At 53.5% G+C, this 20,990-nt stretch overlaps 4 protein-coding genes across 10 annotated transcripts in view; all 4 read right to left on the bottom strand.

Annotated features, from left to right (window-relative positions):
• The window catches only part of Mvp (major vault protein), a 24,535-nt gene extending 16,242 nt beyond the window's left edge, over window positions 1-8,293 (bottom strand). The window contains exon 1 of the mRNA XM_023560796.2: window positions 8,103-8,293. Coding sequence (XP_023416564.2) covers window positions 8,103-8,104 — 2 coding nt within the window. The 5' untranslated portion in view covers window positions 8,105-8,293. The remainder of the gene's footprint in view (window positions 1-8,102) is intronic.
• The window catches only part of Prrt2 (proline rich transmembrane protein 2), a 16,528-nt gene extending 1,651 nt beyond the window's left edge, over window positions 1-14,877 (bottom strand). Inside the window, exons 1-6 of one of the 3 annotated variants that reach the window (XR_010039894.1) lie at window positions 14,700-14,877; window positions 13,123-14,066; window positions 12,614-12,746; window positions 11,007-11,094; window positions 9,728-9,825; window positions 8,678-8,908 (exon numbers count right to left, since the gene is read on the bottom strand). Coding sequence is in view for 1 of the 3 variants with exons in the window: in XM_003478232.5 (XP_003478280.1) it covers window positions 12,439-12,449; window positions 12,614-12,746; window positions 13,123-14,001 (1,023 nt within the window). In the remaining 2 variants the exon portion in view is untranslated. Of the gene's footprint in view, window positions 1-8,677; window positions 8,909-9,727; window positions 9,826-11,006; window positions 11,095-11,279; window positions 12,450-12,613; window positions 12,747-13,122; window positions 14,067-14,699 lie in introns of those variants that run through there. The other 2 variants (XR_010039895.1, XM_003478232.5) reach the window with 2 other exon arrangements.
• On the bottom strand, window positions 8,478-10,998 carry Pagr1 (PAXIP1 associated glutamate rich protein 1). The gene is made up of 3 exons (XM_003477866.5): window positions 10,177-10,998; window positions 9,743-9,825; window positions 8,478-8,908 (listed from the first exon to the last, which is right to left on the bottom strand). The coding sequence occupies exons 1-3, from the start codon at window positions 10,656-10,658 to the stop codon at window positions 8,709-8,711; spliced, it is 765 nt and encodes a 254-aa protein (XP_003477914.1). The 5' UTR covers window positions 10,659-10,998; the 3' UTR covers window positions 8,478-8,708.
• A 950-nt stretch (window positions 14,878-15,827) lies between the features above and the next one.
• Maz (MYC associated zinc finger protein) lies at window positions 15,828-20,825 on the bottom strand. Of its 5 annotated transcripts, XM_063226815.1 has the most exons (7): window positions 20,663-20,825; window positions 19,947-20,033; window positions 19,029-19,870; window positions 18,612-18,675; window positions 18,166-18,337; window positions 17,211-17,435; window positions 15,828-16,906 (listed from the first exon to the last, which is right to left on the bottom strand). In XM_063226815.1, exons 1-6 carry the CDS (start codon window positions 20,696-20,698, stop codon window positions 17,233-17,235), a joined length of 1,404 nt encoding a protein of 467 aa, XP_063082885.1. In that variant the 5' UTR covers window positions 20,699-20,825; the 3' UTR covers window positions 15,828-16,906; window positions 17,211-17,232. The 5 variants fall into 5 exon arrangements, with proteins under 5 accessions (XP_063082885.1, XP_063082886.1, XP_063082883.1 ...); XM_063226816.1 differs by lacking the exon at window positions 17,211-17,435; XM_063226813.1 differs by lacking the exon at window positions 20,663-20,825 and having other exon boundaries at window positions 19,947-20,430.
• Between the last annotated feature and the right edge of the window lie 165 nt (window positions 20,826-20,990).

Here is a 20,990-nt window from a genome sequence, read left to right on the forward strand (position 1 = left end):
AATTGTGGCTGGCCCATCAACTGGTGAACAGATAAAGAAGCAGCGGTTCTTTTATACAATGGAGCACTACTCTGCCACAAAGAAAGATAGGCTCAAGACATTTCTAGATAAATGAATGCACCCTGAGACAATTATCTTAAGTGGAACAAAACCCACTAGGCAAAATGTGTAAAAATTGCACTATTTCCCTGGTGTGAGAAACAGAAAGTGTAAATAAGGACCAAAATGTGTAATTGGTATTGTTAAAATAGGAAGAAAATGTTCAAATGGAGAGGGAAACAAGAGAAGGGAGAGGGGGGAAAGGAAAGATAGGAAAAGTAAAAAGAAAAATGAAAGAAGGAAAACATGGAAACAAAATGGGGAGGGGACGAGGGAAAAAAGAAACAAGCTATATCAAATTATATCATGTACAAATTCTCCATGAAGAATGTGATCATCATGTATTCTAAAATATACCAATACGGACAGGGCCAGGAATTTAGCTCAGTGGCATAAGTGCCTGCTTGGCAAGTGCAAGGTCATGAGTTCGATCCCAAGATTATACTGCTAATTAGTGCCACCTGGCCTAGTATGCTAGGCATCAGTCTCCCAGAGCACCTGGACTCATTCCTTCCCCCAAATGTCTTTGTTCTCGCCAGGTACCCTTGCTATGTGGCTTGTTTCCCTATTGGCTCAATGTTGGCTAAGTAGTTATACTTGTAATCCTATAGCGGGATTGGGAATGGTATAATTGTGCTGTATGAATTAGCCCTGCAAAGGGCCCCACTGACCACCCCATTGTGACCCCTCCTGGAAATTCAGGAACTATTCTTCTCTCATTCCTAATAAAACTCTCCTAACTTCTCCCTCTGGTTCACGACTTCATTTCTCAATGTTGTGGGACCACAAATGCAGCACATTCGACATCCAGCAGACTGGGAGTTGTATTTACCTATACCAAGATGCAACACAAGTGTTTTTGCTTACCATAATCCCCTCTCCTCCCTATCTGGGCCACGGCATGCATCTTCCCGTCTAAATCTCTAACTCAGCATTGTCCAACAGGGCTTCCCATGATAATGGGAATATTTTAAGTGTGCTCTATTTCTGGATTAGCCACATATGGCTACTGAACACTTCAAATGTGGCCAATGCCTCTGAAAAAATAAGTTTAAATTTTTAAAACTATTTATGTCTTTATTATATTTTTAAGACAAGGTCTTGCTATGTAGTACAGGCTAAGCTTGAAATTGTGACCCTCTTGCCTAAGGATCCCCACCTAGCTGAGATTATGGATATATACCACCATGCTCAGTGATAAAATTTAAACATTAATTTGGGAAGATGGGGTTGTAACTCAGTGGTAGAGAAGGTGCTTAGCACATATGAGGCCCTGGTTTGATTCCCAGCACTGAAAAAAATTTTTTTCAAACTTTTAAAAAGCTAAACATGTCTGGTTGATCCCTTGCTGGATGGTACAGCTCTAAGCAGACGAGACCCAAATAGGAGAGGGATGCAGAGCTAGCCTACCTGGGCTTACAATCCTGGTTGACTATTTTACGCTTTGTAAGTTTTCTTATTTTACCTCTTTTTGAAAGTTGCAGCTTTAATGTCTTCCTGATACACTTTCCGTATCAGAGGGATGTCCCTCTATATTCTTTTATCTCATAATTTTGTATGGGAAGTCACCTTGATACTTTTTTATGACTCACTTCTGCTTGAAGTTAATTCTCCTAACTTGTAAGAAAGTGGCTTTCCTAGTTCAGAGTTCTCTCCTGCTGTTTAAGAAGAAGGGGTCCCCTTTCTGATTTTCTGGCTCTGCTCCCCTCCCCATTCCTACCCCTACCTTCTCTTTTTTTCCTCTCCCTTGTTCTGAGAAGGCTACTTTCAAGACTTCACAGGGTTGGAACTGTCTGGATGGTGCTCCTCACCCTTATAAGATGGGTGACTCTAGACAAGTCCTATGACCTCCCTGTATCTGTTTCTTTGGCTACAAAATGAAGATGGATCAGCTTGGCAGGCAGCGCACATGCATAGTTCCAGTACTCTGGGAGGCTGAGGCAGAACAATCACAAATTAAAGCCTAGCATAAGTAACTTAGTAACTTAGCCAGAGCCTGTCTCAAAGCAAAAAAATTTTTTAAATGGCTGAAGATGCAGCTCACTGAGAAGGCCCTGGGTTCAATACCTAGTACCACAAAATAAAATAAAATTAAAATAATTTTTAAAAGCAAAATGCTCAGGAAAGAGCCAGGCTGCTAATGAACCGTGTTTTACTGTACACAGAATACTGGTAGTACCTGAGGCCCAACTTTTCTATCCAGGGGTAGTACCACCGGCTCTCCCTGCGTGATCTCCTGGCTTTTGCTGGGTGACAAGTCTTCTGTTATGCCAGCTGTGGGGCTAGAGGCCTAATAAAGTATGCTTCCCAGAGCCAAGTGAGCTTTTCTCAGCAGCTGCTCTGCCAGGTTCTCTGCAGGGTGGAAGCCCGGCCAAGAAGCCAGATGGGGCAGAAGGAAACGCTTGGGCTACAGGCGGAAGTGTAGGCCAGGCTGAGGCCCCACAGGAAAGATCAGAACTCTAGAAGGCCATGGGAGGCTGGAAGCAGGCTCTGGGAACAGCTCCACTTGCTCCTTCTTGGATGATCCCCTGCTCCCCCATGGCTGAGGCCTCTCCACCATCTGCCACCCCAGCTGGACCCACTCAGGGGGACTGAACACCTCCCCCAGCTCAGTGACTCAGCAAGTTATCCTCACCACAGGTCATGCTGTGCTCCTGCCCTGGCTTCAGGGCCAGAACCCTGTCTCCACTCCCTGAGTGCCCCCTCACATACCATAAAGCTGTGCCTCCCCCAACTGCCTGCCAGATCACTCAGAGCAGGTGTTGCCCTTAGATTCCTACCAGTGTGTTTGTGACAAATCTTAGGCCTTTATGGCTCACCAGATGACATGCACAGTTAGAGCATTTTGCTTCAAGGTCCTCAAAAGGAAAAAGTGAAGCAATATGTTCATCTTTAGAAGGGAGAGCCCAACTCATGGGTCTGGCTCTAGCTCCCCAAACCTACATACTCACCAACCACCCTTGAATCTCTTCCTGAGATCTACCCCAGCTGGCTCTGGAGGTACATGCCCAGCCTTGCCTAGTCACAAGGGCCTCAGATGTCATGAGATTTCTGCAAGAACCATATAGCAAACCCTAACTCAAAAAGTAAAAACCAAAAGAGAACCACAGCCAATCTTCACCAATCTCACACTCATTTTCCACAAGGGATAATAGAGGACAGACAGGGAAAGATCTAAACAGTCTGTTGGCAGCATACACAGTTTATTCTCTACTTCAAAGAGGGGATCTGAGCTGGGTAGCAGCTTGGTGGTAGAGCTCATGCAGAGCATGCTCTGGGTTCCACCTGTACCACTACTCAGGGGCTCCTGGTCCAAGTCTCTTAACTCAAAAGAAAAACGATTTCAGCCAAAAATCAATAAATTAATAAGTCATGAGATCTTCACATTCACCTTTGAGTGAGTGGCTGCCAGTGAATACGAAACAGACAATGACAAAATGACCACATGCATACAGTTGGCTGAGAGCAGCAGGATACCACCTGGAAGCACGCAGTGATGTGATACAGGACCTCAGGTCCTACCCCAGAGCTGCTGCTACAATAAGCATTTGCACCAGATTCCCCAAGGATTTGGGCCTATGGCAAAGTTTGGGAAGGGCAGGCAGGCCCACAGCAGCCACTCTCAAAACCACTGTACACAGAAGCATCCAGAAATCACTTAAAGCACCCATCCCTGAGGATTCTTGCTTAATCCAAGCACTGCTATTTTTAAAAGCTCTCATGCTGGTTCTAATATACAAAAAGAACTTCGAGTCAGTGGGGAAAATGTCAGTCTGGCCAGTTCTGGCATCATCAGCTCGATCACAGGGCACTCAGGAGCCACCGCCTTGTTCTTGCTCCATCATAAGGCAGGAATAAAAGTGACTGCTTCCTCTAGTTGTAGGTACTAATTAGAGAAAATATGTCTAATGCATATTAGAAAATATGTCTAATGGGCAAGCATAGCTGGGAAGAATAAAGATGAGCTCAAATGACAGATTGCTCAAAGGCAAGGAATCTTTCCCCTGCTCTGTACGAGGGACTGAATCCAGGACTTTGATACCGAGCTACATCCCAACATCTTTTTTTCGTTTGTTTTTTTGGTTTTCTGAGACAGAGTCTTACTATGTAGTTTAGCCTGACTTTGAATTCACTGTGTAGCCCAGGCTGGCATTCTACCTGCCTCAGCCTCCTAAGTGTTAGGATTACAGGAGTGTGCCACCATGCCCAGCCCTAATCTCTTTGTAGTTCTCTGAGACAGGGTTTTGATAAATCCCCAAGTTGGCCATGATGGGGTTGAAAATGTGATCACCCTGCCTCAGTGTCTCACATTCCATCACACGTGGCTGGAATTTCATTTATTCTTTCCTAGTTTTTTTCCCTGTCCCAGCTCCAAATAAACTCCTTTGTCCCCACCCTAGCTCAATTCAGGCAGTCCTGAAATTCTGAAGCTGTTAACTCAGCCCTGCCACTAGATGTCTACCACCTTAGGTTTAGTAAAAGGTACGGGAAATGTTTAGTAAAAGGTGAGTGAAATTTAGTATAAACAAGGACTCTTGGCTGAGAATTAGTTCAGTTGAATCCTTAGCACCACACACACACACACACACACACACACACATCAAAACAAAAAAACACCTTTCACAAAATCTAGGGGTTTTTTTCTTTTTTTGTAGCAGGAATTGATCTCATGATCTTCTGCTTACATAAACAAGCACTTGAGCCACTGAGCTAAATTCCCAGCCCAAAATCTAGACCTTTCAATGGAATTTCTTTTCCTTCATTAATCTGTTATTTTGTTTTTGAAACAGGGTCTCACTATGTAGCCCAGGCTGGCCTAAACTCACAGTGATTCTCCTGCCTCAGCCTCTAGAGTGCTAGGTTCACAGCATACTCAAGTCTTACTGATTTTTAAACATTCTAGTCCAGTGATAGAGAACCAATGGTATGCATCCTAGGCTGTTTATCACTGAAAGTTTTCAAAGGTTTGCCATTGCTGTATTCTGTTTAGAGAATGAGTCACGAGCCACAAGATTCAGGTACATGGAGGGCTTATTTTTCACTCAGCAGTTTTCTGGTTTATCAAAACCAGTTCCTGCTCTGGGGAATAAGGGAATCACATTTTTTAGTGACAAAGTTTTAACTTTTATTCAGAAAAACAATCTTTCCTGAGTGTCAGTCCAACTGGGCCACTCTATTATGGGAAACAGCTTGGTGACTATACTGGAGCATAGCAGCCTGCCAGCCTGGACTCTGCTCCTCCTACTTCCTTGATTGCTGCCCATAAATACCCATCATTGAAGGTGGGGACTGTGCAGGTTAGAAGTGACCTGTGCCTCCAGGCTTCTGAACCCTGAAAGCTAGATGGTTTCCTAATCTCACCCGATCAGAGAAGTTGGCAGGGATTTTTTTTCTTCCCCTTAGCAAAGGGGCTCTTGCTATGTTGCCCAGGCTGGCCTTGAATTCCTAAGTTCAAGTGACTCTTCTATCTAAATCACTCATACAGTTTTTGGACTAGCAACGTACTCTAGCACTCCTGGATTTTGGCTGGGATGCTTAATCCTGCTCATGTTCCATTCTGGACTCACTGAGTCAAGGTTTGCAGAAGACTCTTATTTTTTGTTTTTGGTCTTTTCTCTTTTTTTGTGTGTGCTGGGAAGTGAACTCAGGGCCTTATGCTTGCCAGGCCGGCACTGTGCTATTGAGCTATATTCTTGGCCTTCCAGAGACTCTCAACTAAATCAGGCATTTGTGTTAAGCATCACTAGTGAACTCATTTTATCTTCATAAACCTGCAAGTTAAGGAACATGCACTCAAGATTATACAGCTTTCAAAGGTTCAAGACAGAATTCTATCCCAGTTTCATAGTCAGATGTATTGTGGCTTCTTAGGCAAAAGCATCAATTTGATTCCAAGCCTAGTATAAGGACTTCGGACCTGGGCGAGGCTGGGTGCTGCCCAGGAAATTGTGCCAATGGCATTCATAGGTGAACTTTTCCTACAGTCTGCCAATGCCCAGGCTCTACACCTAGAAAACCTGGGAGGGTATCACCTAGCAAATAAGCCTGGACACTCAACCATTTAGTCCTCAGGTTGTCCTTGGGCCATTCACTCAAGATGGCTACTCACGGTCACCATGAACTGTCCTGGCTCTTAGAGGCCTGCCCTTAAGCAAGGAGAAACATGCAGGAATTTCCTTGGAGACCTACATGACATCCAGCCTCATCTCTAAATCCCAGGAGTAAACCCTGGGAGAGCAGAGGACACAGGAGACAATTGTCTCAAGGGCCATTGCCCACTCAGTGTGATCCATGTGACAGTTCTAAGATCCCCAGAATCACCACACAGTGGGTCTGGCTGAGCTTCCTTTTACTGTCCGAACCTTACTCAACAAACTGCACGGTCTCGAAATTGTGCCTACCTCATGATCACTCTGCTAGCAGCATCTTAAGTGATCAGCTAAGGCCCACAGTTGGCAGCATGGAATAGAGAACAGTAGGGAAACCTCAACATTTGGAAGGGGGTGGTTCCCAACGGGGACTAGTCACATTCTTGGAGCTCAAAGCAACAAGATGGAGTCTAGGTCTTTAGAGGATGAGAGCATGCAGTTCAGTCAAGGACCAATCTAGCTCCTAGATGGAGTCTTGAATGGACCTGCAAGGTCACTTGTCATTTAGAAAATTTTGTTGTAGCACTGGGAATTGAATGGAGAGCTTTGACACTAAATTACACCTCAGTGCTATATTTAATTCTCTGAGACATGGTCTCCCTAAATTGCCCAGGCTGGCCTGAAACTGGTCACTCCTCCTGCTTCACCTCCAAATGTTGGGATTATAGGTTGCACGGCAAGGAGCCTCTGTGTGCTGGCTTACAGGTGTGCACCACAACACACTGCTTGTCCTCATTCTTGAGGTATAAAATTCCCAAGTGATGTTATTTTCTCTCAACATTCTAAAGACTTTTTTCCACTATTTTCTTACTTCTTTTTTTAAATAATTAAAAGTAGGTCACTGTTTTGGACTACACTCAGGTAGTAAGTACCAACAGACTAGACTGAAAATCACGATGAAGTCACTCATGCTAAAGTTCCACATCACCAAATCAAAATGAAGATATTTGCTCTTCCAATAATTGAGAGGAGAAGGCAAACAGGGCAAATTAAACAAAAAGAGAATGAAGTTCTGCTTTCTTACCACAAAAAAATTTTTTTAAAAAGCAAAAGTAACTCGATATAACTATTCAGTCTTTTTTTAATTATTGTTTCCCTGTCCCTGCTGTTCAAGGAAAGTAACTGAAATGACAGATTCAGCCAGACAAGATAAAGCCCTGTAAAGCAAGCACTTGAGTGGTGGAAGCAGGATAGTCAGAAGTTTAAGGTCATCCCGGGCTACATAGTAAGTATGAAGCCTGCCAGAATTACACAGAGAAAACCTGTCTCAAAAGAAAAGACCAATTCAGACAGTCATGGTGGCACAAGCTTGCAATCCCAGCACCCTGGGAAGCCAAGGCAGAAGGCTGCTAAGTTTAAACTCAGTCTGGGCAATTTAGTGACCCCCATCTCAATTTTTTTTCCCAGTCTTTCTGAGACTGGGTTGAGCTATGCAGTTCAGGCTGGCCTCAAACTTAAACTACTTCCTAAGTGCAGGATTACAGGCATGCGCCACCACACTCAAAAAAAAGAAAAAAAAAAAATTAAGAGTTCAGGAAGTAACTCAGCACCGAAGTCCAGGCTTCAATTCCCAGCACGGCACCATCTTACTTCTGTCAACCCTTCAACCAGAAGCCTAAGACTGGAGGTGGGGGTGGGGAGCCCGCCAACAGATGTTCCCTTTCTTCAAGCCCCAGAAAACCCGCAACAAGGAAGCACCCAAAGCGAAGCCTCCACCCTTTCTCCCTGTTCTGATTCAGAAAAGCCTCAGCAGAAGCAAGGCCCTAAAAGGTAGGACAGGGCGAAAAACTGTATGGGGCTCAGAGACCCACCGTTAGTTGAGGAGGGGAGGCAGCAGGGAGGCAGCGTACTCACATTCAAAAAAGCAGCCGGCAGCGGCGCTCCGCAGGGCAGGGAATTCCCACTCTGCCCTGGGACCTCTTAAAGGCACAGCCGGGCGGGGTCTGAAGCGGGGCTTAGGTAGTTAAAGGGCCAGGCAGCTGACGCGCATTTTCTCCTCTGGGCTGCGTTGGTTGCAACTGAAGGTAAGAGAGCCCATTCCAAGCTCAGGAATTTCCGCTTTAGAGCCAGCTGGCAACGGGACCGGCTGCGACTAGGACTAGTCAAGGACCCAAGATGGGACAGATGTTGCCTCTGTATCAACTAACTTTAGTTTTCCAATTTGGGAGTCAAAATTCTACCTCTTTGCTCAAATGTGGCCAATTGTTTAGTCTCCAGCTATACCTCCTCTTAAGAAAATTCTGTGCACCTTTTATTTTAGAAAATCCATCCCAGGTTTCAAAATGAGACATTCAACAGAAAATCCACGCACATTTCCTCTTTCCTGCAAGGTGCTGTGTTGGGAGCTTGGGGTTTTACTCTTCCCAAGTTTTCCAGTGTTCTGATTTAGAAAGGGAGGGACCAGGCCCTAGCAGGGACAATCTCTGCACCTTGCAGGAAGTAGCAGCAATAGTCAGTTTTTCAGTATTTCCGCTGCCGGGGGAAGAGATTACTCCCTGAGGACCGGAGCGGGGGGCTGGCTGGGCTGGGGTCCTCTGAGTCTAAACTGAAGAGGTCTCTCCCAGTACGAAGAATCTGCTCCTCCAGCTTCTTGTGTCGCTTCATGTCTGAAAGGACCTTATCTAGGCGCGCCTCCCTTTTCTGGCTCCGAGTCGAACTTCCTAGAGAAAAGGCAGGCAGGAAACATGGAAGGGACTGGGGCAGTGTACACCACTGCTGCCCGGATCTTACCCACCACTTGAGGAGCATGTTCAATACAGAGGCTTCCAGGCTTTAGTGTAAAGGTTATAAGGTTAAAGCTGGGCCACAGTGTGGGCAACAAAGGTCTTCAACGGGAAGACTGGGAAGAGCATGTGAAGCAGGGGAAGGGAAAGTACAAAGGCCCCAGGCAGAAAGAGATATGTTTCAAGATGCAAGGTGGGTTTGGCAGGTAATTAAATTGTCTCTCCACAGTCTCTTCCCCTTACAATGGAGCCTTTGGGGAGATTTTAAGTAGAGAAGTGACATTTGTTTTAAACAAACTGCTTCGGATTAGAAGGGAAATGGATGAGGCACTACCGAAACTATCCAGGCAAGTGAAATAGTGGCTTGAATGAGGATCTGCCATTGAAGGTGGACAGGGACAGATGGACTTGGAAATGTGCAGTGAAGCTAACAGGATTTGGCTTGAATATGTGGATAAATGGAAGGCACCTTGGGTAGGAAACTGGATCAGATTAGGTGGTACACACAGGAATGTAGGGATGTGGATAGAGAAAACAATGACCAGGAGGGCTTGGACTTCTGGGCAGAACATGTAAACAATGGAAACAGGACAGAACCATGGGTGGTGGTTTCTTAAAGGAAGATAGGGAAGCCAGAACAGTGATGCCACAGTGTGGATGGTTTTTCCTAGAAGCTGTGTGTCAACTGAGCACGGCCTCTTATAGAAGCTACTTTTTTGGTAACTGGGAAAAGGCCTTTCAGCTCCCCCAACTCACCCCTCTTGTCTGTACCTGGGGCTCGCCTTCGATCGATTAGGGAGTCCTTTGGTGTCATTGGTTCGTCATCGAAGTCAAATTCCGTAGGTATGTGTGGTCTGGGACAGGAAGACAAAACAGCAACAGATGAGGGTGGCCTACCAAACACCCCCACACACTTCACCCTAGTGCGGCTCTTCCTTTTTTGCTCTCCACCCTCCTTTCACTTTCTGTTTTTCAGTTTTTTTGTTTGTTTTTTTGAGACAAGAGTCTCGCTATGTAGTTCAGGCTGGCCTGCAAGTCTGCAGCGATCCACCAACTTCAGCCTCCCAAGTGTTAGCATTACAGGCAAGTGCCAGCATGCCCAGTCCTCCTTCCACTTTCTATTGCTCTTGGGTCCCCCCTTTTTAATCCTCCCTATTTCCTTCTACCATCAGGGGGGAGCCCCGGGGTCAAAGTTGTGTCCTCACTTTTCTTCTTCTTCTTCTTTGGCCTCCGGCTCCTCATCAGATCTTTCCTCTTCACTCTGAGCTTCAGGCGTAGGCGGGCGGCGGGGCAGGATCTCCGCTTGAAGCTCCAGGGTACCGTGAGCGGCCAACAGTTCATAGAGCCGCTGGATTTCAGTGGGCGGAGGCATCCAGGCCTGCCCATCCGCAGGCAACTCCACCTCCTCATCGCTGCAGGGCACGCACCAGTCCTCCGAGTCTCCCTCCGCTTGCTCTTCCCTTCCAGCGCTGGAGGCTTCCCCTCTGGTTTCCTCGGTCCCCGATCCCTCACGCTCGGCCTTCTCCTGGCCTTCTCTCCCCTCTTCCTCGGTCTTACTGACCGAGACAGAGGGGACTCCGGCATCCTCCACCGCCAGAGCCTGGAGGCCAGAAGTCACTTCCCCTTCTTCAGATAGAGGCGCCGTTGTGGTGGCCGCAACGTCTCCATGACCCCGTGTAAGAGACATGGGCCACTAGGGACAGGGTCCAGCAATACCGGAAACCCTGGAGTACCAAGCCCAGGTGCCACGCCCCGCCCAGCGCACCCGGGATCCCCTAGGTTTTAGGAAATCCTCTGCAGCCAATCAAGTTCCAACAGCTGTCTTCGTGGCTAACGCGCCCGCCCCCTGGAGGGGGCGCTGGATCACCCTGCAGGGAAGGGCCCCGCCCCACAGGCTCCGAGCCGATATTCCAGGACCACTTTCCGAGCTGGGGCAGGCCCACTCTTCTCACCTTCACTCTGCCACACCCGGAACCAGCGCCCTCTACCCAAACCCCGCAGTTCTGGGCCACTTCAACTCTGCCGCCGTACGCACCTGGGGTTACGACCCGCCTCTCCCGCTGCGCGGGGTGACAGTACACAGGCGCACAGAAACGGCGCGGGCGGCTCCTCTCAAGTCAAAGCTACTTGGAAAAGGAAAGCGGGGAATGGCTTGCACATGCGCAGGTAGGCCCTCGGGCAGCTCAGGCTTCTGCCCACAGTAAAGATGGGTACCACGAAGGCGCATGCGTATAACTATCCAAGTCGGTTCTGCCAGGAGGCAGATGAACTGTGGGGCAGTCGGACGCAGGGAGCAACATGAGCCGAGTCTCATGCAGTCTCCGTTTATTGGTGTTTCAGACTCATGCAGCATCCAGCATACAAAGGGGAAATTCAGTTTTATATATCTTGTTTTAAAGGAATTTGTTTTCTCCCCAACTTTTTTTTTTAGAAAAAACTCTGCCAACTCCGAACTGCGTCGCAGCTGGCTCTCTGCCTCCTCAGTAGGCTGTCGCGCGCAACAAACCTCCCTGGTCCTCTTAGAAAATAATTATAGAGCCTCCCGTTAATGCGTCGCTCCCAGCAGCCGGGAGCTTAGATCTTTTTTTTCCTTTCTTTCTTTCTCTCTTTCATGAATGACCCGAGCTCCCCTTCCTGACACCTTCAAACAAGAAACTCTCTTAGTTAAAAGCTCAAGTGGGCGGGTCGGCGCTCACCGAACCTTCCACTGATCCTTCAGGCGCTGCGCCCCTCCCTCCTCCCTGGTGCGTTTAGAACCGGAACTCCCTAGCGTAAGTCCCCAAGAGAGGCTGGCTTGCCTCCTCTGCGACCCAACAGGCGCCTTGCAGGAAGGGGAGCAGAGGGTCCGGGCTCCCTGGGGAGAACATTCGGAGCCCCGAGCTAGGCAGCCCTCCAAGACACCACTCCACCTCCCAGAGCCTGATCTAAGTGCTGGGGTTCTTGCAGACCAAATGGTGCCAGGAAGGTGGAGAAGAGGATGCTAAGGGATGAGAAAGAGGCAGAATAAGGAAGGGGGATATGGAAAGGGTACAGATGATAAAGGGAAGGAGGAAAGGAATGGGTTAGATGCCAAGACAATGGAAGTTAGGAACAGGCCAGAGAAGAGAGACTGGAAGTGCAAGGAGGCTGGAAGAGATGCAGGGTGGCTGAGAACACGGAGAGTTTGGGAGATGTGCAGAGAGGTTTCCATAAGTGCAGGATTAGGGAAGCCAAGAGGCTGGAGGGGACATATCAACACACAAAAGTGCAGGAAGTTGAAAACAGTGCAGGGAGAAGGGAAGCCTAACGTTGGCAGAGGAGCCTGGCAGGATGCAGGAGCAGGAAAGAAGCTGTAAACAAGGCCGCTCAGGCTCCCTTGGTCCCTAGGCATGGGGGCCAGGGTCATCAATTGGGCTCCCCCCCATGGGAGGGATGGGCCCAAGGCAGCTCCCAACAGGAAGAAAAGTCTGGAATGCAGGGCAGAGCCCTCACTTATACACTGTGGGAGAGGAGACAGAAGGACAGACAGAGACAAGGGGGGGGGGGGACAAGAGAGACAAAGAAGTAGGGAGGACAGACAGGAGAGAGCAGGGGCAGGGGTTAGTAAAGCTGCCCTTGTCAACCCTTCCACTCCTCCCCTGCCTGTCCCAGACCCCCACTCACCGCCTAAGTTGATGACGCAGGAGGCAATGATGATGAGGACCCCCCCTACCAGTGCCACGATGCTTAAGAGCTTGGCCACTCGGCCTAGGCGCTGGGCCCCATCCACGTCTCCTTGCTGCAGGCTGTTCCGGGACTGGGGTTAGGGTGAAAGGTAACATGGCCCAGATCAGGAGAAGCCAGCCCAGCAGACATCAGGTGAAAGTCGTCCAGAGAAGAGGCCAGCCCATGGAGTTAAGGGAAGAAGGAGGACCGGCAAGGCAGAGTGAAGAGGGCACAGGTCAGTGAGGCTATGTAAACCAAGCCTCTCTATCCCTCCCACCTGAAGGGGTAGGACAGCAGCTGCTCAGAGGCTTAGGTCCTGGGGAGAAGCAAACGAAGGTCCTATAATTTAGGAAGTGGGTCCATGCAGAGAGGGAAGGGAAGGCTCAGTCACTCCTGGGGCTCTGACCTAGCATTGGCAGGAAGCAGCAAGCCACAGCAGACCTAGACCAGGGTCCCCTGAGGCTCACCATGACAGCATAAGCGAAGGCCACGATGTTGACAGGCCACATGGGGCAGAAGCAGGACAGGATAGCAAGGATGATGTAGTCCCGAGGTTTCTGGGTGCCTTCACCCCCCTCCACCCCAGGGCCTACCAACTGGGAGCTGGGGTGGCGGCTCAGACTACCTCGAGGAGATCCTGGATGCCCACTGGGAGCCCTTCCTATTCGGTCCTCCTCAACAAGCTGCTGTAGTACCCGGGGAGGAGCCCCATTCGCTGGGGAAGGTTTTGTTGAAGGGGGTGAGTGAGGTTGGGGGGCTGGGCCCTCCTCCCCATCACCAGCTTGCAGAGGGACCACTGCCCCATTTTCTTGTTTTTCCCCTACATTCTCGGTAAGGGTGGGGTCCTCATGGGTAGGGAGCTCTGGCTGGACAGGTTTGGGAGTGGGCTGGGAGGCTGGCTGAGGGTCTGACTGGGTGTCTAGCTTGGTAGCAGGCTCTGAGGCTGGCTCAGGTGGTGCTGCAGACTCCTGCTCTGACTCCTGGTCTGCAGTGGCCTCTTTGTTCACTGCTGGTTTGGACGCTGGCTCTTGGGATGCTTCTCCAGGGCTGGAGTTGGCCTTTGATTCCCCTCCTGGGTTTAAGCTAAGGTCTATAGCCTGGACTGTTTCTGGGGCTCCAGTTGGGGTCTCTGTGGTTTCTGGAGCCAGTCCAGCATTTGGCCCCAAGTCCACAGGGGCTGCAGTTGTGTCTGGGCCTGGCTGCAGAGCCTCTGGCTGGTCTGGGACCCCCGCTAGGACTGGAAGAGGACCAGTTCCAGCTTCAAAATTGCTATGCCCTTCTCCCTGGGTCTCAGGAATCTCTTCCACTCCCTTCATCTCAGAGACCTCAGAGGGGCTGGCTGCCATCTTGAGATGGGAGAGGGGAGAGGGCCCCTGTGGGGAGGAGGGAACAGCAGAGACAGTAGCAAATCCTGGAAGAGGAGAAGACAGATTTGGTGTAAGAGAGGAAAAGGGGCTCTCAGGACTGAGGCCCCACAGGACCAAGCTCCTGTCCTCAGGGCCAGCCTTGCGCTGTCTCTGAAGAAAGGAAGGAGAGTTAGGGTTTCCTTTGCCTTGGGGTTGGATATCTCTGAGGATAAGTGCTCTACTCAGTCTTTGCTTGGGGAGCCCCAAGAAGATAAATCCTCCCCCAGGATCTCTCCCTGGTGCACCCAACAAGATCCAGACTTTCAGATCCCAGCAGATGCCAGAGCACTTTCAAATCAACAAGCTGTACAGACGCCATACACCGAGACAAACAGACTAATCAGGGAACCCGATATACATACTCCACTGCCTCTGCATCTTCCCCTCCCTGGGCGCTCAGGCAGTGCGGGTTTTCTTGCTGCGCGTTTGGGGCGCTGACGCCCAAGCCCCTTCCTGAGGGTCCTGGACATCTGGTTAAGACCCTTCTCAGACCTCTTTCTCGGGGATTCCCTCGCCCTCAGCGGGCCAGCTCAGCTCTAGGGTGGCGGCGCGCCCAGCACCACCCTTCAACTTGCCCGGCTCCCGCATTCCTATACATTCCAGTCTGTTTGTCGGTCCCCTCCTACCCGTAGCCTCACCTCGACGCCTGCCTCTGGACGGCTCCAGTCGCCGCCGCCGTTGCAGCAGCCGCAGCCCGGGAGGGAGCGAGTCGGTGAGCACAGGAGGGAGGCGGCGGGTCCCCTCCTCTCCTCGCGCTCGCTCTTCCCCTTTCCTCCGGTCCCCTCCCCTGCGCTCTGCTGCCGCTGTGCGCCACCCCCGCCCCTCGCACGCCTCCAGCCCCTCCCGGCCAGCCTGAGGAGCCACGCGTGCCAGGCCCCGCGTTACCCAGGCAACAGCCCGGGGACCACTGTCGCCCCTCCCTGCTTCTACCCTCGTGAGCCTCCCGAGGGGGCGCCCCCTTCCTAGGTCCTCAGCCCCTCCCGCCAACGGTCATCAGGGGTCCAGGGCAGAGACCCGGGTCTGAGAGGAGACAAGACCAGGGCCAAAGCAAGACTGGACGGTGGCGCCCCTACAGCAGAGGGGAAGGGAGATGGGGCCCAACTTGGGGAGGCTGCAGAGGAGCAAGGTGGGGCCTCAAGACAAGAGAGCCTGCAGAATAGGAAGTTTTCCAACTGAAATGAGCACTGGCAGACTCTGGAAAAGGAGCCTGGAAAGAACAGAGCACGGCAGAGGCTTCAGGGACAGCAGGAGGGTTGAGTTTATGAGTTGTGTAAACGCGGGGCACTATGCCCAGAACTAGTTAGGTCCAAGTTATTGTTACTCTTCTGTGTGGGGTCTGTTTCCCTTAAACCTTCTGAACTACACCTTCCAGGGCCTGCTTTAAGGGTATGCAGGTGTTTGGCTGGGGTGTGAGCAGCAGGCAGTAGTTATGGCCAGAGAAGAGCAGGGCATCCCTGCGAATGTCTGGCCCTCTAACTCTTGCCTCTTCAAACCTCTAGCGGGTGGGTGGGTGGGTGTGTGTGTATAGGCGGGCCCAGTCTGGGTATTCCCCTATAGACCTAGGTGTGCCTTCCAAAGCCACAGCAGCCGTGCCCCACCCTAAATCTCTGCTGCAGCCTCTGAAGCTGCCCCTGGGGAGGGAGGAGCTAAAGTCCCAGAGCTCACAGAGCAGGGCAAGATTGGGACACCAAACAGAACAGAGAAACCCCCTGGGAAAAGGAAACGGGATCTTGGTAAGGGTAAATCATTGAATCCAGAGCCAGAGCCAGGTTTTTATTTAAAATTTATTGTAATGGGGTCCGCGCAAAAGGGGGTACAGGGCAGGGAACATGCAGGGGACACAGGAACACGATGACATGGCCAGGGCCACAGCTTCTGTCATGGGGAAAAAGGATGAAAAGAAAAGACCAGGGCTGGAGCTGGGGTGGAAGAGGGAAAGGTGAGACACTGTGGCTGCATTTCCCTGGCCCCCAGGAAGCACCTCTAGTCCCTGGTTCCACTCCTTTACCCTGGCCCCCTAAGATTCCATCTCCTATTCTGCCTCTGGCCCTAGTGGCTCCTCCTGTTGATCCCCTTGATTTTTTCCCCCAACGGATTCTCAAATAGGATGATGTTTAGGGCCTAACCCCAACAACCCTATCTTATGAAGACATAACCTCCACCTTCCCTGCTTCTGTCCCTTCTCAAATCTCAAAATTCTCCCTCTTTTGGACAGAATCTTTTGATTCCTCTCCTTCCTCTCCCTCCCCCTGGAAAAAAAAGCACCAACTCCCCAGGGAGGGGCAGCAGACAGCAGGGGGAGAGGACTGAAAGGAGGGGAACAAGGACCACTGGAGAAGGCTCACGAATCCCTGGGAGGGCAGGGGGTTACAGGGAGGAGAGGAGATAAGGGCAGTGGTGGCTCCTATCCTCTGATACCCCTGCCCACTGTCCATGGGACTTTAACACAACTGAGGGAACAGGTGTGTGTGTATAGGGTCAGCTCTGATAGGGAGAAGAGAGGAACAGGAGAAACAAATTGTTGAAAACCTAGTGAATTCTCCTAAGAATGCATTTCTTCCTCCTCTCTTGGAGGCTCCTTGGTTGGAGGGGACTAGTGAGGAGTTGGCAGGGAGAGAGGGGGAGAGAAGACTGTACCAAAGGGCTTTCCTCCACTCTCTCCTCTCCCCCCACCAACTTAGAGCTCACCAGGGCTGGGAGGGAAGTGGCTGAGAGCTCACTGGTACTCCCTCAGCCCCAGAGAGGGAGCCTACAGCTGTCGGAGGGGCTGCCACTGCTGCTGCTGCTGCTGCTGCTGCTGCTGCTGCTGCTGCCGCCGCCGCCATTGGACAAACCTCACCAGTGCCTGCACAGTGAGAAATACCAGGATCACAGCGCAACCTGAATGGCAAAAGCCATTAACCCCTTTGCCCCAGACTACCTCCCCGGGACACAGCCGTTGCTCACTTCCTATCAGGTCCCCAAGCTTTAGCCTGCCTCCTTATCTAGACAAGAGGGGTTCTCCTGATGGGCTCTCCCTGGCCCCCAAAACTCCCTGACCTGAGCAAAAGACGGGTATCCCTGACCTTCCTGAGATCCCCTAGTGGGCCCTTTGACACCCATGTCCCACACACCCCATCCTGCCCCCCCAGCCATGCCCCACGCCTTGCCTGGTGGGTGCGGGGGTCCCCCTCAGCAGGTGGGCTGTGGCTGGGGGGCATCTCCTGGGACAGGGGGTGCGGCCCCCCCCAGATGGGTCTGCATGTGGCCGGCCAGCTGGGCAGGGGTCTTGCAGTGCACGCTGCACAGCTTGCACAGGATGCGGTCAGCCCGCGGGGCCTGGAGCCCATGGTCCTTCACCGCGTGGATGCGCAGGTATGCTGCTGTGGTGAAGCCTATGGGGGGGGGGATTGGATTGGGATTGGGGAATGGGGTCAGCCAGGTGGAGACCCCAGAGACGGGGCTGTTCTCCTAGGCTGGGGACACCCTCCTCAGATGACCCTGTCCTCCTCCCACGTCCTGTAGCCTGGGGCCAGCTACCCTGTTGGGGCACAGCACCCCCCAACTTGGGACCAGTTTGGGTGGTATCCGTTCCTCAGGCTTTGGCATCTACAGAGATCATTCTTCATGGCCAGGAGATTCCTAGCTACCTGAAGGGTACTCTCAGAAGACACGGCTGTGTCCCACCTCCTCCAGTGCCCCACAATCTCAGCGCAGTTTACTCATTGAGTTTTTTTATTGGGGCAGGGTGTGTTTCTTAAATTCCTGCCATCATACTCTACTTGCCCCAGGAGCTGGAAACAAGAACTTGTGGCTGCACAGCTGAAACCTTGCCTTCTGACCCTTAGGGACTGGCACTCTGGACTACCCCTTTCCCAAAGCATCCATACCCCATTTCGTTCTCCCCAGAGACATCTAGGAGATTGGTTCTTTCAGGTAGGTCATCTCCAGCCACAGCATTTTATAATTTAATAATTATTTAGTTATCCCCGGTGCTACTTTGCTTCCTAAAGGGCTCTAAATGCCACGAGCTCTTGGCTACAGCACCCTTAACCCACATCTGTAGAAAGATCACCACTGTGTGCCCCCCAATCCTTAGCCCTCCTGGCATCTCTCAGCATGTACCTTTGTTGCAGAGCTCACAGACATGATGAGGGCCCTGGCTGTGCACCTTCATGTGGTCCGAAATATAAGCTGAGCTCAGCATCTTGCCACACACGTGACATGGCACCTTCTCCTCGTGTCGTACTGTGTGTGCTCGGAGTCGATCCTTCGTAGCAAAAGCTGCCTCACATTTCTGGGGAGGGGGGAGGGGCGTGGGGGGTGTCACAGGAGAGTTAAAGCTTCCAGGAGTGGGGAGAAGGGAGCAAGAGGTTAAAGGAATCAGAGCCTTGGGGATCTTTGATCTGTAGGAAATGGGAGTGAGATGAGGCCTTGAAGAAGAAATGAGAAAATGGAGTGAAAAGGCAAAAAGAAGAGAGAGAAAAAGGGGATCTGAGAGGCTGAACTTAGACAGCTACAATGAGGATCAAAATCATGAAAACCAGGACAGGAGGAGGCGGGCTTCCTACCTCACATTTGAAGGGCCGCTCTGTTGAGTGCACTTGTCTGACGTGACTGTTGAGGTGATCCGGCCTGGGGACACGTTGGGGTGGGGGGTTAGGGCTGGGGTTGTGTGCCCCAAATCTGCTCGGCTTTCTACAACAGGCCTTTGGGATTTTCTCCTGAAGCTTCATGGTTCTACTCCGGCAGGAAATCCCTCCCCTCAAACCGGGCTTCCTCCTCCTCCCACCCACAGGCCCACCTCCTTCGCAGAGGACCACCCCTTGCTCCCTGGTAACCGGGAGAGGCTCTCTCCCTCCTCCCTGGGAGTGGCTCCCCTTCCCCAGCGTCAGGAGCCGCCTCCCTCCCATCAGGCGAGGCCAGGCCACCTCTGCTGCCGCCCCTCCCTCCCCACCGGCCTAGCGGCGGCCGAGGCCCCTGCACACCGGGAGAAGCTCTTGCCACAGTGGGAGCAGTTGTAGGGCTTGTGCACAGCGCCGTCATGTGAGCGCACGTGGTAGCTCATGCGGTCCTTGCGCTTGAAGCGCTGCTGGCACACGGGGCACTGGTAGGGCTTCTCGTCCGAGTGCGACAGCTTGTGTCGGTTCAGGTGGTAGACGTCTCGGAAGGCCTTGCCGCACATCTCGCAGGCGTGGTTCTTCCGGATGCGCTTCCCGGAGGCGGTCGTGGTCACTACGCCACCGGCAGCCACTGCGGCCGTGCCGCCGCCGGCGGCCGCCTCGCCCCCGCCCCCGCCGGCCCCACTCAGCTGGGGCACGCTCAGGAGGCTCAGGGGCACCATGGTGGGCATCTTCATAGCACCCGAGGGAACTCGGCCGGCCTTTGCTCCCGTGTGGATGGCTTCGTGCCTCCGGAGGTTGTAGCCGTTCTTGAACTCCTTGGCACACAGGGCGCAGATATAGGGCCCCTTGCTCTTTGTCTTCTTCTCCAAGGCGGTAGCAACAGGGGCCACGGCGACCGTCGAGGTGGGGGCAACGACGGCGGTGGCGGCGATGGTGGCGGCAGCGGCAGGGGGCGCGGCCTCGGCGGGGGGCGCCGATACGGGCGGGGGCGGCGGAGGGGGCGCCGAGGGCTGCTTTAGGGCCGCTGTGTCCACCGTGGAGGCGGCGGCAGGCGCCGGGGGGGCGGTCACCGCGGCAGCAGCGGCGGCGGCGGCAGCAGCAGCGGCGGCAGCGGACTCCTGCGCGGCGGCAAGCACCGGGAGTAGGTCCACCTGGAGCGGCTCGGCGGCCGGGGCCGGGGGCGCGGGAGGCGGTGCGGGCGCGGCCTGCGGGGACAGCGCGTTGGGCCGGGCCGCGAGTCGGTGCCCTCCCGCCCGGCGCGGCCCAGCCCAGCCTACTCACCTGGAATGGGCTCTGGGCGCAGCCCTGCGAGGCGAAGAAGCGGGACTGGAGCTCAGCCCCGACCTGCAGGGGGTTCTGGGCGTGACCCTGAGGTGGCGGGAAGGAGTTCATGAGGCCGCCCACCCCCCGGGAGTCCAGGCCCAGCACGGGGAAGGGGGGGGCCAGCAGCGTGCACGGGAACACGGGGAACATGGCCACGGCCGCGCGGGGCCCGGGGCTCAGCGGGGGCCGGGGGCGCGGGCCGCGCGGGGCCCGGGCTCGGGGAGCCGCCCCCGGCCGGCCGGGCTGGGCCGCGCCGCATGCATGGCCCGCGGGCCGCCCCGCCGCCGCGCACCCCGGCCGGCGGGAGGGAGGGAGGGCGAGCAGGAACGAAGGTGGGAGGGCGCCTTGCAGGCCGCGGAGCGCGGCAGAGGCGGCGACGCCCCCCAGGTGGGGGCGGGAGGCCCCGCGGGGCCGGGGCCGGGGCCGGGCCGGGGGCGGGGGCCTGGCGGCGGGGCGGCGGCAGCGGCGGCGGTTGGAGCCCGGCGGGGCGGGGTGGGGGGAGCGAGGGAGCAGCCTCGGCCCCCGCCGCGCGCGCGCCTAGCCGGCGCCTCGGGGAGGGCGGGGGAGGGCGCGAGGGAGGGGGACAGCTGCGCGCGCACCGGGCGCGTGGAGGGGGGGTGGGACGGACGGGGGGGGATTGAAAGGGGGGTGGGGCGGGGGGAGGGGGTTGTTACCTGGAAGATGAAGCTGCTCCAGTTGCTGGGATCCATGGCGGAGGGAGGGAGGGAGGTGGCTCGCGCTCACCCTGGGGCGGGAGGCGGAGGAGGCGACAGTGGGGGAGGGGGCCCAGGGAGGAGTTGCACAGGGCGGGCAAACGGGAGGGGGGAGGAGGAGGAGGTTGGAGGAAGCGGAGCACGCTGCACTCGGGGAGGGAGGGCGGGGGGCGCGAGGACACAGTGGAGGCTGGAGCGAGCGAGAGCGCGAGCGCGCGCAAGACCAGCGGGAGGAGGCAGGCGCGGGAGGGACCTGTAGGGAGGAGGGCCGGGGGAGCCACCCAGCAGC

This window comes from Cavia porcellus, unplaced genomic scaffold, assembly GCF_034190915.1.
Source record: "Cavia porcellus strain 051 isolate PalLab524CR breed Dunkin Hartley unplaced genomic scaffold, mCavPor4.1 scaffold_16, whole genome shotgun sequence".
Classification (NCBI taxonomy): domain Eukaryota; kingdom Metazoa; phylum Chordata; class Mammalia; order Rodentia; family Caviidae; genus Cavia; species Cavia porcellus.